Consider the following 17,220-nt stretch of genomic DNA (forward strand, 5'->3'; position numbering starts at 1 on the left):
CAATGATTATTATCGCATCAACCCTCCAGCTGTGCCTTCCACAGCCTAAGTTTACCGCGGTTCACTATAATCGCCCCCAACACTAAAAATCTAAGAAAAGATCACCCCTGGCAGTTTTTCGCCAACTCTGTGGCTTAACTACTACTATGAAAATTCATAAAAGCTTAAATATTCCAAGATAGGCCTTGGGAAGGGAAAACTCCCGCAGCTACGCCAATTCACGGTAGTCTCCGCTCAAAAATCTTTCTGATGGCACTCGCAAGCCCATTGCACAGACAATCTGGTCACACCAGGCAATTACTCCACTTTCGCCCAAGCCTTGCTAAGCCCGATCGCCTTGCGACGAACCAACTCGCACGATGTCTGTATGTAGACAGACTAAGACCTACATCTGGATTGTCGGGGGCCTATATGTGAGCTGTCAATCTCTCGTGCAAATCACGCGAGAATTATTAAAAACGAACAAACATGTTACGCCTCCTCTACTTTTGACAGTGCATTATCGGCAGTAACCTTGGTAAACTTGAGAGGCGGCCGGCTGCTTCGTAGCGCTGTTGCATCATGCTGACTTCTGCGATGGTCAGTGGTCACAACATGCATCGTACTTCTGTCATCTTGACATGTACCGTGCATCTGGAACACAGTATTTTCACATCATCTAAGATACCATACACATCAAACTACACATTTTCATTTGGTTTTAATACATATATGTGTTCGGATTCCGAGCAATAGGAAATGCGAATATACATCTTGCATCTGTCACAACACATTCCCTGTGTAATAAAGCTGGTTTCTGAAATACTATTTTTGGAAAAGAAGCTGTACACAATGTGCTGTCGGAGTATTTTCAACGTACCTGTTTAAAATATCTAAACATTCATTATTGTTCTCATTATTTATTTTAATTATATTTGCTTTATGCTTTAAATTGTTATTTTATGTTTTACAATCAAGCTTTTTTGTTTTTTCGTTTACCGTTTCACACGTATTTTTTAACTGAAAATAATAAGTAACTCACTATTATGACAGAAAATAATTACAGTAATGGTAAACTATAAGGAAATGCTTAAAACATATTTTTTTACACCATCCACATTAAAATGAACGAAATTTCTTCACGTAATATACACGACAGAAAAGACAAAACAAAACAGAATTCAGCAGGATTTAAAACTATCATGAGTGACCCACTAAATGTCATGATTTGTATCATGCATGTTTCACTACATTGGTAAGCCTTGACGAAGAGGATTAATTATATGCTAGTGATTGCATCTTTATTGTTTTGTTTCTCAAGTGTGAATTGACGTCACAATCTTTCAACAGAACCAGATCTGAAAATCTTCTTACAAAGTTCTTTCCAACATCGGAAGCCATATACGTTCCACAGCTATACCTGTGCCATCGAGCCGTTTGTGATCATCAAATGGGTACTATGCTCAAAACGGTTTTTTGGCACTGACCACCGGCCTGTCCATAGTGGTGAGTTTGGACCGAGAATTCGAGAATCTCTTCTTGAAACCCCAAATGTCCTTGTGACAGCATCGAAATCCGGTAAATCCAATTAGGTCAAAAAATATTTGAAAGATGTTTTTCTTCCCTTCAGAAGTCTGCCTCAATAGCTGATTGGTCAGCGCGACGTTATACCATGCAAAGGGGCCCGGTTTCGATTCCCGACTGGGTCGGAGATTTTCTCCGCTCAAGAACTGGGTGTTGTGTTGTCTTCATCATCATCTCATTCCCATCGGCACGCAAGTCGTAGAAATGGCGTCACGTAAAAAGACTTGCACCAGGCGACCGGTCTCCCGACGGGAGCCCCTAGCCACAAGACATTTAATTTCACCCTTTAGAAGATATTCTCTCTAAACCTAAAATGCCAAATTATCTTTCGGGGTGTGTTTTATCCCTTAAAAGTGAAATTCGGCACAAACAAAAATATGCGTATTGCACGATTTTGCTCCCTCTACATACCCAGCAAGTTTCAAGATCGTTTTTGACACTTGACAACGTTTCCTTGTGAGAAATGTAGGTCACAGTGAGAACGAATGATAACAGTTACGTTGCAGATGGCAAATGGATGTGGTGACCCGTACCTGAGGGAGCAGAGCGCAACCGCGAACACAGCATTGCGACCAATACCCTGGTTGTTTTGCAGTAGCTGTCATATAAACAACTAGCTCTCAATCACTTTTGTAATTTGCGCCAGCTATAATAATGATGTCTTTCACAAGATGTTCAGCACATTCAGTTTATTTAGAACTAAAGGCGTAAGGATGTACTGTAGAACTCCAACTCTGAAGAGTAAAGGACAAAAAGAAAAACGTGAGAGCTGATGCCATAATTTGAAACTGTCGAAAAATATAAAATAAAACGTTTTCAATTGTGTTCGTATGCTTTGTATAAAAGAAAACAAATCACTTGTGCAACAAAAGTTATAACATTGAGCTAGAAGCAACGAGCGAGATAATTTCTTTTAAAATAGGAAATGAGAAAAAAACTTCAGCCGAACAGGCCTTGGAAGGCCCAACGGTGCCGACCGACCATCGTGTTATCCTCAGCCGATAGGCGTAAGTGGATGCGGATTTGGAGGGTTATATGGTCAGCACACCGCTCTCCCGGCCGTTGTCAGTACTTCTCAATCAGGTAGCTCCTCAATTGGCTTCTCAAGGGCTGAGTGCGCCCCGCTTTCCAACATCACTCGGCAGCCCGGACGGTCACCCAACCAAGTGCAAGCAAGTCCGACAGCGCTTAACTTCGGTGATCTGGCAGGAACCGGGGTTACCTCTGCGATAAGGCCACTGGCATAAAATAGGAAATGAGCGGTTCAGAATTTCATATAAACCTTCAGTTCCCTGGAAATACATTGTACCGTGACCCTAAACCTTACTGATCTCCTGAATGCAGAGAGATACCTTGCTTGGGTATTCAACTTGTCAGTTTTCTAAGCAGAAAAGCAAAGATCTTAAATTGACATATTTGTAAAATTTGAAAACAAAATTTATAATTTGGCGCGTTTCGGCCTTAGCTTATTCTCAGAAGCCCCAAATACGTCAAATATAAATTTTTAACAACAAGGAATCTGTTGCTTTTAAGAGACCCATTACAACAGTGTTCAAGAAGTCCTCACAGTTCACACTATAGTCGCAGGCCTCCTACAATATTTTAAGAGGTCCTGGACGACATGGTGTGTTGTTTTATTATTATTTTGAAATATAATAACACAAAAGCTTCAGTAAATACTGAAATCAAATTTTAACCAAATAATTGGTTCAAATGGTTCAAATGGCTCTGAGCACTATGGGACTTAACATCTGAGGTCATCAGTCCCCTAGAACTTAGAACTACTTAAACCTAACTAACCTAAGGACATCACACACAACCATGCCCGAGGCAGGATTCGAACCTGCGACCGTAGCGTTCACGCGATTCCAGACTGTAGCGCCTAGAACCGCTCGGCCACATCGGCCGGCTATAATTAGTATACTATGACCTCTATGTGACAAAAAGTTAAAAACTATGGGATTAATAATGGAATGAAAATTGATTTTTATCTTACTACTGAATTACGTGTAATTTTTATTTTAGGTGCTCTGTTCTTCCATCCTCTTCAGAATAAAAGCTCAAAACAAATTTCATTCTTTTAATTATAAATTTGTTGTTTTTTAAAACATGCATTTTAGAAGTCAGTTTTTTCTCATAATAATGTAAGAAAATATGGAACACTACAGCTTAAAAAAAAGTAATATATTGTTGAATACTCTGGTTCCGTTTTTGTTTTTGTAGCTTTATTATTGGTTGAGATAATGATTTCTAAGTATGCAAAGACGATGATTACAGGAAATTGAAATTTAAGATTTGCATGTCATTTTGTTCTCAGTGATAATACGTCAAAATACTCCAGCTCGATTGCGAGTTTACTTTTAATCTTCTTTAATTCTGTTTCTTTTCTTTGTTACTGTGACCTCTTTTGTCATGCTTCCAGCAAGTTTTTCAGTTTCACCAACACACTGCCTATCCACTCGTAGAAGCCCATTTTCCATGTTGTCCCCAGTTTTGACGCTTAATCTGTTCATGATTTTTAATCTGCTTGCTACTTCATGATTAACACATATTATGGCATCCACCAGAGGAATGTGAAAGGCTGACATGCCAAAAAGTCCAATTTTGTGGAATTATTCCCAAGTACAACTGTCGAAACTTTCATTTGGATTTGTGTTTTGCCATGTAAACATTTTTACAGAAGTTCAGAATCAAGAAAATATATATTGTGTTTAGTTCTACCGTAACAGTTTCTGGCGTGGGGTGTGCATGTGTATGTTTTTGTCCATTTGCTTCACATCTATTGTACTTGCACTATGAAGTATTAGGCCTCACTTCACTTCACTACGGCATAACAAATTCTTCTTTTTTAATACGATTTCCAATAACACTCTTCTGTTAATCATCGTAAAATTTACAACTTCAATTAAACATCTTTGTTTTTGAGATTTTGCGACATTAAATCGATGAAATACGCCTCAAAAAGTCACAACACACAGACAGATTGACCGCAATACATATCTGATTGCAGTACCGCCGATATGTTCTTCAAGGATAATACATAAACGAGTTGCTATGGAAACGTCGTCGTCAAAATTAAATAAAAAGGTATAATAGCTAACGCCATGTGTCGGATAGTAGTGTTCACCATTTAAAAAAAACACCTTGTCTCTGCTTTAAAAAGGCATTTAAACGCGAAATGACTAGGAAGTATACGTAAAGCACATATTTTTAGAATCAAGAAGAATTACAAAGTTTTATTAAATAAAGAAGAAAGCCTAAATTTCAATTTTTTGTGCCCTCATGACGTGCAGATCCCCTTAACGGGAGACTCCATCCAAAAATTTAACTTTTATTCTATTTTTCCGATTTCAACCAAATTTTAAAATCATTTCTATCACGTAAAGACGTAGCAAAATCGAAGTTTTAAAATCCAGAACTTCATTGACTTTTCAGTTTTGAATTTTTAATATTATTTTTAATGGTGTTTTTGAAAATCAACTTTTGATACTCGTCAGTTTTCACATTCAAGATTTTTTAGGTTCATTCACAAGACAGTTCAACAGTTATACGCATTCATTTTTATGAGAAGTGTTATTAATTTACTTGCAGTAATTTTTTTTTTTTTTGAAACTTCAAACTTAAATTATCTGTAATAATCGGTACATAAATATGATAATAGATAAATTAAAGAATGAAATTTTTACTTTGCAACGGAGTGTACGCTGATATGAAACTTCCTGGCAGATTAAAACTGTGTGCCGGACCAAGACTAGAACTCAGGAGTCCGAGTCTCGGTCCGGCACACAGTTTTAATTTGTCACAATGTTTCAGATAAATTACATTTTCAATAATATTAATGCACAGAAGTAAGCATATAGTGCTTCCTATAAAATTCATTGAGATTGCCTAATATCTAGCATACAAAAAGTTGACAATGCACTGAGAACAACAAACTCAAGGGGAAATGGATTTTAAAATTTTATTAAATATTGATGCTAGTACAAGACAGATACCCACGTAAGTTGACCAGCATTATGCTTTTCCCTTCTTACTCTTATAAAGCTTCTTCTTTTTGTAATTTTAGGCCGAGGGTTGCATTTTTCTTGAATTTTTTTTTCTCCAGGCATCATCTTGTGGATTGCTTCATTCATAAGCAGATCTTTCTCTGAGAGAATGATGATAAAGTAGTGCTGAGACTCCTGCTCTCTTCAGGCTTGAAACATCCCATACTGAACTGAGAAACAGCTTCTACATGACCCAAATGCATTTTCCTTTTAGACTCACTCGGTCCAAATGATACCGTGCAAATTTTCTTTTGCATTATGTGTCTTGCCACCAGTGTATCGTTCCAGCAGAGAATCAGATGCAAGTCTCTGGCAGACAGGTACTACATTGACCACAGTAATCCCACTAACAGGAGTGTGAAAATTATCTTTGTAACTTCTTGGTGCTTCGCCTAGTACTCGTAATTCGAATGCAGCGATAACGCATTTGGGATGAAAGAGTAAACACTCTAAAGGTGTGAAATACATATTAAAATATTTCTGGAAAATGTTGAAGATTTCAAACGTTCTGTGCTGCGACAGGACGGGGAGCGCATCTCGCACGGGGAGCGCTTCTGCGAGGCGGCGCGCAGCTGCTGGGAGCGCAACCCGCGCCAGCTTCTGGCGGTGGGCGTCAACTGCCTCAAGCCGCGCTTCGTCGCGTCGCTCGTCGCCTCCCTCAACGACGGCCGCGACGCCTGCCCCATCCCCGTCGTCGCCTACCCCAACAGCGGGGAGAACTTCGACACGCAGCTGGGGGCGTAAGTCTCGCCTCTTGTACTGTGGAAACTTCTACCGTAGTTACGGACGATCAGGTTAAAAATATATTGTAAACTGTGGGGACAAAATTCATGGGATACATCCTAATATTATGTCGGGCCTCCTTTTGCCCAGCTAGTGCAGCAGCTCGACGTGGCACGAACACAACAAGTGGTTGGAAGTGCCCTGCAGAAACTTTGAGCCCTGCTGCTTCTACAGCCGCCCATAATTGCGAAAGTATTGACGGTGCAGGACTTTGTGCACGAGCTGACCTCCCGATTATGTCCCACAAATGTTCGGTGGAATTCATGTCGGATAATCTGGGTGGCCAAACCATTCGCTCCAATTGTCCAGACTGTTCTTCAGACCAGTCGAAAATAATTGTGGACCAGTGAAAGTTCTGTCATTGTTTGGGAACATGAGGGCTATGAAAGGCTGCAGAAGGACTCCTTGTAGCCGAACACAACCATTCTCCAGTCAATGATAGGTTCACTTGGATCACAGGATCCAGTCTATTGCGTGTAAACATAGCCCACACCATTATGAATCCACCACAAGCTTGCAGAGTGCCCTGTTGACAACTTGGGTCCACGGCTTCGTGGGGTCTGCGCCACACTCGAATCCTATCAGCTCTTACCAACTCAAATCGGGACTCATTTGATCAGGCCATGCCTTTTCAGTCGTCTAGCGTCTAGCTGATATGGTTTCGAGCCCAGCAGAGGCTCTCCAGGCGATGTTAATAGTCCGCTGCCACAGCCCATCAACGCCAAATTTAGCCGCACATCATAACGGATACGATCGTCATACGTCCCACGTTGCATTCTGCGGTTGTTTCAAGCAGTGTTGCTTGTCTCTTAGCACTGACAACTTTAAGTAGACACCGTTGCGCTCGGACGTTAAGTGAAGGCCATCAGACTTGCGTTGTCCGCGGTGAGAGGTAATACTTGAAATGTGGTATTCCCGGCACATTCTTGACACTACGAATCCCAGAATATTGAATTCCCTAAGTATTTCCGAAATGTACTGACCCATGCGTCTATCTCCAAGTACCATTCCGGATTAAAGTCTGTTAATTCTCGTCGTGCGGCCATAATCATGTTGCAAACCTTTCCACATGAATCACCTGAGTACAAATGACAGCTCCGCCAATGCACTGTTTCTCTGTACCTTGTGAACACGATACCACCACCACCACCTTTGTATATAACATCTACACGTGTACCCTACAAGACACTTTACAGTGTATGACGGAGAATACCTCCGGTACATCATTTCGCGTTTTCCCTATTCGGTTTGTGAGTGATCGATGGGAGGAATGACTGACGCTAAGCTTCAGTATGAGCTTCGATTTTGTCGTCGTCATTATTTCGAGACATGTGTTCAAAAAGACGAAATATATTGCCAACCTCTTCTTGTGAAAGTACACTCTCGGAATTTCAAAAGTAAACCTTTCCAAAATTCACAACGTCACTTTTCTAGAGTCTGCCACTGGTGTTGGTTGAGAGTTGCCTTAAAGCTCTCGCGCTTACTAAAGGATCCCATGATGAAACGTGCAGCTCTTCGTTATACCTTCTGTCTCTTCTCTCATTAAAATTGTATCAGTAGGAAGGATAGGAAATAATGAAATTTTACAAGTTGTGCGTGTAGAGTATAAAATGTGTACTTGATGTGGGGTGTACCGGGTGCGATCTTTAGTAGGAAGAGATGTCATCTATAACAGCAACAATGATTATAACGTGGCTGGGAATCGCGTCATTCCACGCTACTTCAGCTCCGTGTTACAGTTCATCAGGCTTAAGGGCCGGCTGGTATTGCCGCGCCAGTTCCTCGGCAACACATGACCAAATCTTTGTAGTGGGCAACAGCTCTGAATAACATGCTGGTCAGGACAACATTCGAACTCCTTCTGTGTACATATAGATGATAACAGTACGGGCAACACATGGTCGTGCGTTATCTTGTTGAAAGATGGCACCACAGGTGCGTCAAAGATACAACTGAGCCACCTTCTTAAGGGCAGTGAGTACGCCCTGTACCTACGATGTTAAAACTGTAATATTGATGACCCATTACGTCAGAAACTTTTATAAATAGAGACCTGAAATTTTTAGTAGCTATTGTATAACTCCTTTTCTGATTATTGAATCATATTCAAACCATACAGACAATAATTAATTACAATTTTTTAAAAATTATGTTCAGTAGTTCTTTAAAAACTCCACTTTTTCCGTTTGTAAGTAAAGAACTGTTAGAGGTAGATGTATTTGGGTGATTCAGTAGCTAAAGCATGTTGAGAGATTACTAAATGTAAAATTAGATTTAGATATCTCTAATAGTTCCTGAGATAATGAGCTAAATATTTAAAAAACCAAGTTCAAAGTTTCAGATGATATCAACTCACATATGGGGGCATGCCAATTAACACAAACAGCCAGGGACATAGTCAGCATTGTTTGTATCCTGTCATCGATCGTCCTACAAGTCTAGACGCTTTCTTTTTTTCCTGCCTCGTGCTTCTTCAGTCGTTTCTTCTGCTGTATGCTGGGCGTTCATGATTCTAAATCGATCTATGTGCTGGAAGGCTTGAAGTGTGTTGACTCCTGGAGCGTTATCAAGTTGCTCTAGTACCCTTATTCTTCCCTTGTTACCATCATTAAACGTTATCACAGTATCAGAACACTCAGATATAGAGTTTTAATTGCTACAAAGACTTTTTTGGCCTGAAGCTTCAAATCACATTATTGAAACACTCGTTCAGAATTTGTATCCGGCCATGGAGACATTTGAAAAGAGGTGTAACAACTGGTGTAACAGCTTCCATCATTGCAGATGGTATGTTGCTTTTGTGCACAAATTGTTGTTTTGTACCTGCGCCTGAACTTTAGAGTACTTGCACCGTGAAGAAGCGCGCAGTGGACCAAAACCGTGTAAAGTGGTATCATCAATGGATGATTTCTGGAAGAAGAGTATCCCACAAAGCCCTTTTCATTTCTTGTGCGCCATATGGGTCGTATCTTATTGCCTTTCCATAATAATGGTGGAGTGTTTTTATTTATAAGATTTCCTTTATCATTTAGAGTTTATTATCTTTACAGTTCAACTTTTACAAAGCACTAGATACAAGTGGATATTGCCACTTCTGCTTACACAGAGTATCCAACCTCTTAACACGAACTTGAAATCATGAATAACTAGCTGAGCACCATAGCCTTCTAACTTAGACTGACTACTTCCAGCGATATAGTCAACTAAGTCAATGGAAAATGGTTATATTTTATTACATTTGCACATTAATGTTGATATGACAAAAAATACACTTCCAATCGGTATTATCTGACAAATAATACATCATATTGTCCATGAGCGTCTAATATTTTTAAGAGATAATATCTGTAAAATGCCACTTTTAGACCAGTTTCACCGTACTTACTGCAACGTCTGCTGGCCGAATTACTGGCTATGCGAGCCAGAGATGATCGTGTTCTGTACCCAATGGCACACTCTACCAACACGCCAGCTGCTGGGTCTTTATAGCGACGTCGAATAAGATTAAGCGTCGATTCTCCTCAGACACGCCACGCACGGATACGTCTGTTACGATGCTGTACGCAGAATCGGGACACGTTTGAAAAGACGACGTGATACCACTCCTGTGTCCAGTGTTGCCGGCGAGCACACCACCGTCGTGTGACTAAGTGACGTCAGGGGGTGCGGGGGGCCAGCGCAAGGATCAAAAATTGCTACAAGCGTCAAGCACCCGTCGTTATCCAAAGGCCGCCTCCGCGCCTTACTGTGTGCCACTGCCAGAGTGAATGTTGTAGTTTACTCTGATTTCGGCCGTCTGCTGACGTCACTCAGTGTCACGGCGGACCGGGGCTGTCAAGACCAGCCAAGTCGCCTTCCTGCGCATGCGTTACCTCGGTCCTCCGCTGGAGCGTTCCAGAGGCTACTTCCACACCTACGTGCCAGTCCCGGCAGATTTTTACTGCTAGTGACGCTGGCAAACAGAGCTGTCGAAAACTCGACGATTTTTATTCGAAGTGATGCGGCTTATAAGCCGAGAAGACTTCATCCTTGCACGCCATCGTGAAATCTTCCGAGGTCACAAAATAAGTACTGTCACTGTTCTGTTGAATATGTATGACGTCACACGTCACAATATCTTTACGCCTTGGGTCCAGGTGTCAGTAGGATCAATCCGCCACTGGTAGGAAGTAATAGGGGGTGAAGTTTGTTTTAAATGTATTTATTTTGGCTTAGCTGCCCAGGTATTTAGAATTTCATATTCTTTTGCTACTTTGACAGAAAATTTTCGATACTTCTTCCCATTTCTTAATTATTTATTAGCCCTCCCAATAACAGAAACATAACAACTTTCTTATTCTAAAGCTGAGTACATATGTACATACGTACATACGTTGTAAGGGGTCTTCATTAAAAATAAAAGTAATCGGGTAAGAGAGTAACATCTTACACAAATCAAATTATACACTGCTGGGAAAAATACGCAGTATCCCAAAAAACAAGGTCATTTTATTGACAAAAGAGGTGACAGGTATTTCTCATTGTAGGAGTATATGATAACAAATTCAGCCCAAATGAAACACATGCCAGTGCAAAGGGTGCCGAAACAGTCGCATCGGTACACAGCATAGGCCTATCCCCCCTCCCCTCTGGCGGCAACGCAGGCGTGCATTCTTACATGCAAACCATCATAAAGGTCACGAACTGTATCCTCCGACAAACTGTCCCACTTTGGAAATCTTTCTTGCAGACCCTGCAGAATGAGTGAGCTCTCATTTCATCATGTGCCGCACATGCTCAGTTGGCGAGATATTTGTTAATATTACCGACCAGGGCAGTGTTGTACACCACAAGGAGGACGTTGCGTCGTAGCAGCCGTAAAACAGCACGTCCTGCCGGACAAATGGCAGTAGTACGGGGATAACAGCCCGTGCAACTTAACGATCACTGGATAACTTACATTGCAGGAACACCAAATATAACTGCGAGTCATAACCGATGGCTCCCAAGACCAGGAAGCCTGGGATTTCGTGATTGGATGGTGTCCGGTCGGCCCCCGCTGCTAGCACAGCGCGTCGTTCCTGACGTGTGCCTGTACTTCGCAGACGTCCAGAACGTGGTATATAGGTGGAGGGAATCTCCGTATACCACTGTGGAAAGCAGCGACACATCACCGATACACTGTGCCCAACAAGTGCAGCAACCCATAGATACGTCCATCCAGGTTCCCACAGACTCACAATGTGACCACGTACAGATACGGAGGCTAGTCAGCAGCAATTACTCATCGGTGGGGCATGTTTGTACCCTAGAATGAATGTTGCGCTGTTCATCTCTAAACTCAGTGCAGTTACTGCCTTCAGAGTCAAAACAGAGAGTGCACAGACAGGTCTCCTGAGTGTCATTTGCTCGCCGATGACCCTGAGAAATTAAATCACTAACCCTACAACCCCTTAGTATACACGTAATACCCTGGAGATACTGAATGCAGTACCTGAGGGTGTTAATTTTTTTCCCAACTGTATAAATGACTGCAACCAGTATCAGACACTGGTCTGCACTTGTGGAGGCGATCATATATACATATATGATCGACTCCACAGGTGCACACCAGTGTATGATACTGGTTGCAGTCATTTATACAGTTTGGAAAAAAATTAACACCCTCAGGTACTGCATTCAGTGTCTCCAGGGTATCACGTGTATACTGAGGGGTATATATACAGGGTGAGTCACCTAACATTACCGCTGGATATATTTCGTAAACCACATCAAATACTGACGAATCGATTCCACAGACCGAACGTGAGGAGAGGGGCTAGTGTAATTGTTTAATACAAACCATACAAAAATGCACGGAAGTATGTTTTTTAATACAAACCTACGTTTTTTTAAATGTAACCCCGTTAGTTTTGTTAGCACATCTGAACATATAAACAAATACGTAATCAGTGCCGTTTGTTGCATTATAAAATGTTAATTACATCCGGAGATATTGTAACCTAAAGCTGACGCTTGAGTACCACTCCTCCGCTGTTCGATCGTGTGTATCGGAGAGCACCGAATTACGTAGGGATCAAAAGGGAACGGTGATGGACCTTAGGTACAGAAGAAACTGGAACAGCACATTACGTCCACATGCTAACACCTTTTTATTGGTCTTTTTCACTGACGCACATGTGCATTGCATTACCATGAGGGGTGAGGTACACGTACACACGTGGTTTCCGTTTTCAATTACGGAGTGGAATAGAGTGTGTCCCGACATGTCAGGCCAATAGATGTTCAATGTGGTGGCCATCATTTGCTGCACACAATTACAATCTTTGGCGTAATGAATGTCGTACACGCCGCAGTACATCTGTTGTAATGTCACCGCACGCTGCCACAATACGTTGTTTCATATCCTCTGGGGTTGTAGGCACATCACGGTACACACACACACACACACACACACACACACACACATATATATATATATATATATATATATATATATATATATATATATATATATATATATATATATATACTACTGGCCATTAAAATTGCTACACCACGAAGATGACGTGCTACAGACGCGAAATTTAAGCGACAGGAAGAAGATGCTGTGATATGCGAGTGATTAACTTTTCAGAGCATTCACACAAGGTTGGCGCCAGTGGCAACACCTACAACGTGCTGACATGAGGAAACTTTCTAACCGATTTCTCATACACAAACAGCAGTTGACGGGCGTTGCCTGGTGAAACGTTGTTGTGATGCCTCGTGTAAGGAGGAGAAATGCGTACCATCACGTTTCCGACTTTGATAAAGGTCGGATTGTAGCCTATTGCGGTTGCGGTTTATCGTATCGCGACATTGCTGCTCAGATTGGTCGAGATCCAATGACTGTTATGACAGAATATGGAATCGGTGGGTTCAGGAGGGTAATACGGAACGCCGTGCTGGATCCAAACGGCCTCGTATCACTTGCAGTCGAGATGACAGGCATCTTATCCGCATGACTGTAACGTATCGTGCAGCCACGTCTCGATCCCTGAGTCAACAGATGGGGACGTTTGCAAGACAACAACCATCTGCACGAACAGTTCGACGACGTTTGCAGCAGCATGGACTATCAACTCGGAGACCGTGGTTGCGGTTACCCTTGACGCTGTATCACAGACAGGAGCGCCTGCGATGGTGTACTCAACGACGAACCTGGGTGCACAAATGGCGAAACGTCGTTTTTTCGGATGAATCCAGGTTCTGTTTACAGCATCATGATGGTCGCATCCATGTCTGGTGACATCGTGGTGAACGCACATTGGAAGCGTGTATTCGTCATCGCCATACTGGCGTATCACCTGGCGTGATAGTATGGGGGTGCCATTGGTTACACGTCTCGGCCAGCTCTTGTTCATACTGATGGCACTTTGAACAGTGGACGTTACATTTCAGATGTGTTACGACCCGTGGCTCTACCCTTCATTCGATCCCTGCGAGACCCTGCATTTCAGCAGGATAATGCACGAACGCATGTTGCAGGTCCTGTACGGGCCTTTCTGGATACAGAAAATGTTCGACTGCTGCCCTGGCCAGCACGTTTTCCAGATCTCTCACCAATTGAAAACGTCTGGTCAATGGTGGCCGAGGAACTGGCTCGTCACAATACGCCAGTCACTACTCCTGATGAACTGCGGTATCGTGTTGAAGCTGCATGGGAAGCTGTACCTGTACACGCCATCCAAGCTCTGTTTGACTCAATGTCCAGGCGTATCAAGGCCGTTATTACGGCCAGAAGTGGTTGTTCTGGGTACTGATTTCTCAGGACCTATGCACCCAAATTGCGTGAAAATGTAGTCACATGTCAGTTGTAGTATAATATATTGGTCCAATGAATACACGTTTATCATCTGCATTTCTTCTTGGTGTAGCAATTTTAATGGCCAGTAGCATATATATATATATATATATATATATATATATATATATATATATATATATATATGTATATATATATATGTATATATATATATGTATATATATATATATATATATATAGAGAGAGAGAGAGAGAGAGAGAGAGAGAGAGAGAGGAGGGGGGGGGGGGAGGTTCTCTGAATCGGTGTCATTCATCAAAACATATGTGAATTCCTAAGGGACCAAACTGCTGTGATCATCGGTCCCTAGACATGCTCACTATTTAAACTAACTTACGCTAGAAAGAACACATACGCACACACACCCATGCCCGAGGGAGGACTCGAACATGCAGCGGGAGCGGCCGGGTAATCCGTGACAGGGCGCCTCTAACCGCGCGGCTGTCATTCATCAAAAGGCCCTTGTGTTGGAAGTGCTAACGAAGCCTGTGCTTGTAGGTGGGTGGACGGCGACAACTGCAAGCCGGTGGAGACGTACGTGCGCGACTGGCTGTCCCTGGGCGTGCGCTACGTGGGCGGCTGCTGCCGCACCACCGACCGGGACGTGAGCCGCATCCGCGCCGAGGTGAAGAAGTGGCAGGCGGGGCGCGCCGCCACCGGCACCGCCGCCAACGGCCACGCCTGAGCCGGCCCTCCGCTGCCTCGTCTAACGTCTACTGTCTTTCGTTTACACACTGTGCTGGAAAACGTGTTCTGTATTTCGCAAAATTAAAACTTTACTCTAAAAAGCAGCTAATGATACTTTTTTATTTATCTCTTTTATTCACAATTATTTTGATCGTATTCGGTGAACTTTAGGCAACTCACCATTTTCCCGCTCTTACGAATCATCGTCAGAACTAAAATAAGAATGGGGAAAAATATCGATAAAATGCTTTGTGAAATGGTTTGCCTAAAACTAAGAAATAAAATACGCTTCCGGAAACAAGTACACCCTTTTAGAGGTTTCCAATTCTATCAAGATTTATTGCTGTAAAGTGCATATTGAGTACATGAAATTGACACGTTTACGGATTAATAGCACAAGCAGTTCCGAGATACCAGGTATCGACCAATGCTGAAACACACACATGAGTAAGTGATATAGCCTCCATGGACGGCAGTGCAGTCTCTGACATCTTACAGGTGATGAGTACTGTCCTGGGATACGTTATGTCACTCTTGTTCCACCTGTTCCCGTAGCTCTGTAAAAGTTGTTGGCTGCCGATTCGCACGAGTCACCTCTCGTCTCATCACATCACACACGAGCTCAGTATTGTGCTGGTCAGGGAAGTTTCTGCACGTCTTGCAGAGCATGTTGAGTTTCACAGGCAGTGCATGGGAGAGGATTATCCTGTTGGGACAACATTCTGCATGTACCGAGTGCTGTTTAGCGTCCCCTCCAAAAACACGAAAGGTGAACGAGAGTTGTAGCTCATCGCACTCCAGGGGGCTGGGGGCAATGTGTGTTGGACGAATGCATTCTACGAGACAGCGCTCACCAGGTCTACGTCGTATCGGCATCAGAGCATCACTTGCGCGCAGGCAGAATCTGCTTTCATCGCTAAGACCACAGCACGCCATTCCAAGTGATCCTCTGATTGCATCAGTGACGATTTTAAACAGACACGTACTGTAGCCGTTTTCGAACGAAAAGCCATCTCGGACCAGAGGCATTCGGAATATCACTGGACAAATTGTGGAAAGAAGTTGCAATAAAATGTGGAACACGTAACTTGCACTTTAATATTGTTTATTTCATCAGACAATAGTTCATCAGAAAACATTTTCTTCATTAAAGTAATACTGAAACAAATTCCATATTTCTATAGCTTCAGTAGGAGCTGTGTTGTTCCTTCTTGATGTGTGAACTCCAGGAAGTATGCCTCTGAACTCCGTAATGTTCAGTGTGTTTTCTTCGTCTATAATGACACAGCGTAAAATGCAAACAGTTTTTACCACCACTTCCGCTGCCTCGACTTTTGTTTCAGTGGGTTTGTTTAGCATTTGTCACTTTGATGCTGCAATTCCAAAAGCATATTCAACAGTTTTTTGGGCTCGCGAAAGGGCTTTGTTGAATGTTTCTTCTGAGTGGTCCAGACTTTCTCTGGCATAAGGTTTCATCATTGTCTGAGCGGAGGGTACACTTCATCTTCTATAAAGACAAATGGTGCTTTCATAGCACTACCTGAAAGGACGTTATCCTCAGGAATGTGAAGCCCGCCTTGTGCTACTTTATTGTACAGGACAGACGTCCTGAAAGTACCACCATCGTTTTGTTTCTTATATTCTGCAACGTCAGTGAAAGTGAATTTACGATTTGCATCACACGCCACCTGCAGAATTAAGTAGCTTTTAGAATTAAAGTACATGGAGACAGACTTTTTCGGGCTTAGAATTCTGTTGTGCTTCCCATCGATGGAACCTATACAATTCGGAAACCCCCACATCTTGTAGAACATATCAGCTATTTCTTTGAATTCTTCCTCCGATGGTGGCTTCATATGTATTGGTTGTAAAGTTTGCGACAGCACTGGTAAAAACTGTTAGACCGTCACAGGAACAATAGTTGTTCCTACTCTAAATTCTACTGCTTGGCCTGCATACGAGTTCCCAGTTCCCTAGAACCTGAATTTAAAAAAAGAAAACTATTACTGTATTTTGTCTATATGTATAATTACTTTGTCTACTCTATATAAGTGGTTTTTCTGTAACATTTCTACACAGATATTTTTCTGATTATTCCAGCAATATGCGATGTTACGAAAAACATGAAAAAGTCTTCAATAGAAGTGCATAGAGACACTGAAGAAGCATTATAAATACTCTTCAGACAATGCGGCTAACACAGATCTAGTACATTGGCCGTATTTTGATTCTATGCTGTTTCTGCGAGATAATTTTGAAACTGAGTGGATACACTGAGCATACTTGGCGTGTTTTTA

The 17,220-nt window shown here is 42.2% G+C and overlaps 1 protein-coding gene across 1 annotated transcript in view; it reads left to right on the forward strand.

Moving 5' to 3' along the window:
- Positions 1–15,027, forward strand: part of LOC126236882 (homocysteine S-methyltransferase-like) — a 69,874-nt gene extending 54,847 nt beyond the window's left edge. The window contains exons 5-6 of the mRNA XM_049946510.1: positions 6,132–6,349; positions 14,735–15,027. Of these exons, the coding sequence (XP_049802467.1) occupies positions 6,132–6,349; positions 14,735–14,921 (405 nt within the window). The 3' untranslated portion in view covers positions 14,922–15,027. The remainder of the gene's footprint in view (positions 1–6,131; positions 6,350–14,734) is intronic.
- Positions 15,028–17,220: the final 2,193 nt, after the last annotated feature.

Source organism: Schistocerca nitens, chromosome 2, assembly GCF_023898315.1.
Source record: "Schistocerca nitens isolate TAMUIC-IGC-003100 chromosome 2, iqSchNite1.1, whole genome shotgun sequence".
Classification (NCBI taxonomy): Eukaryota; Metazoa; Arthropoda; class Insecta; order Orthoptera; family Acrididae; genus Schistocerca; species Schistocerca nitens.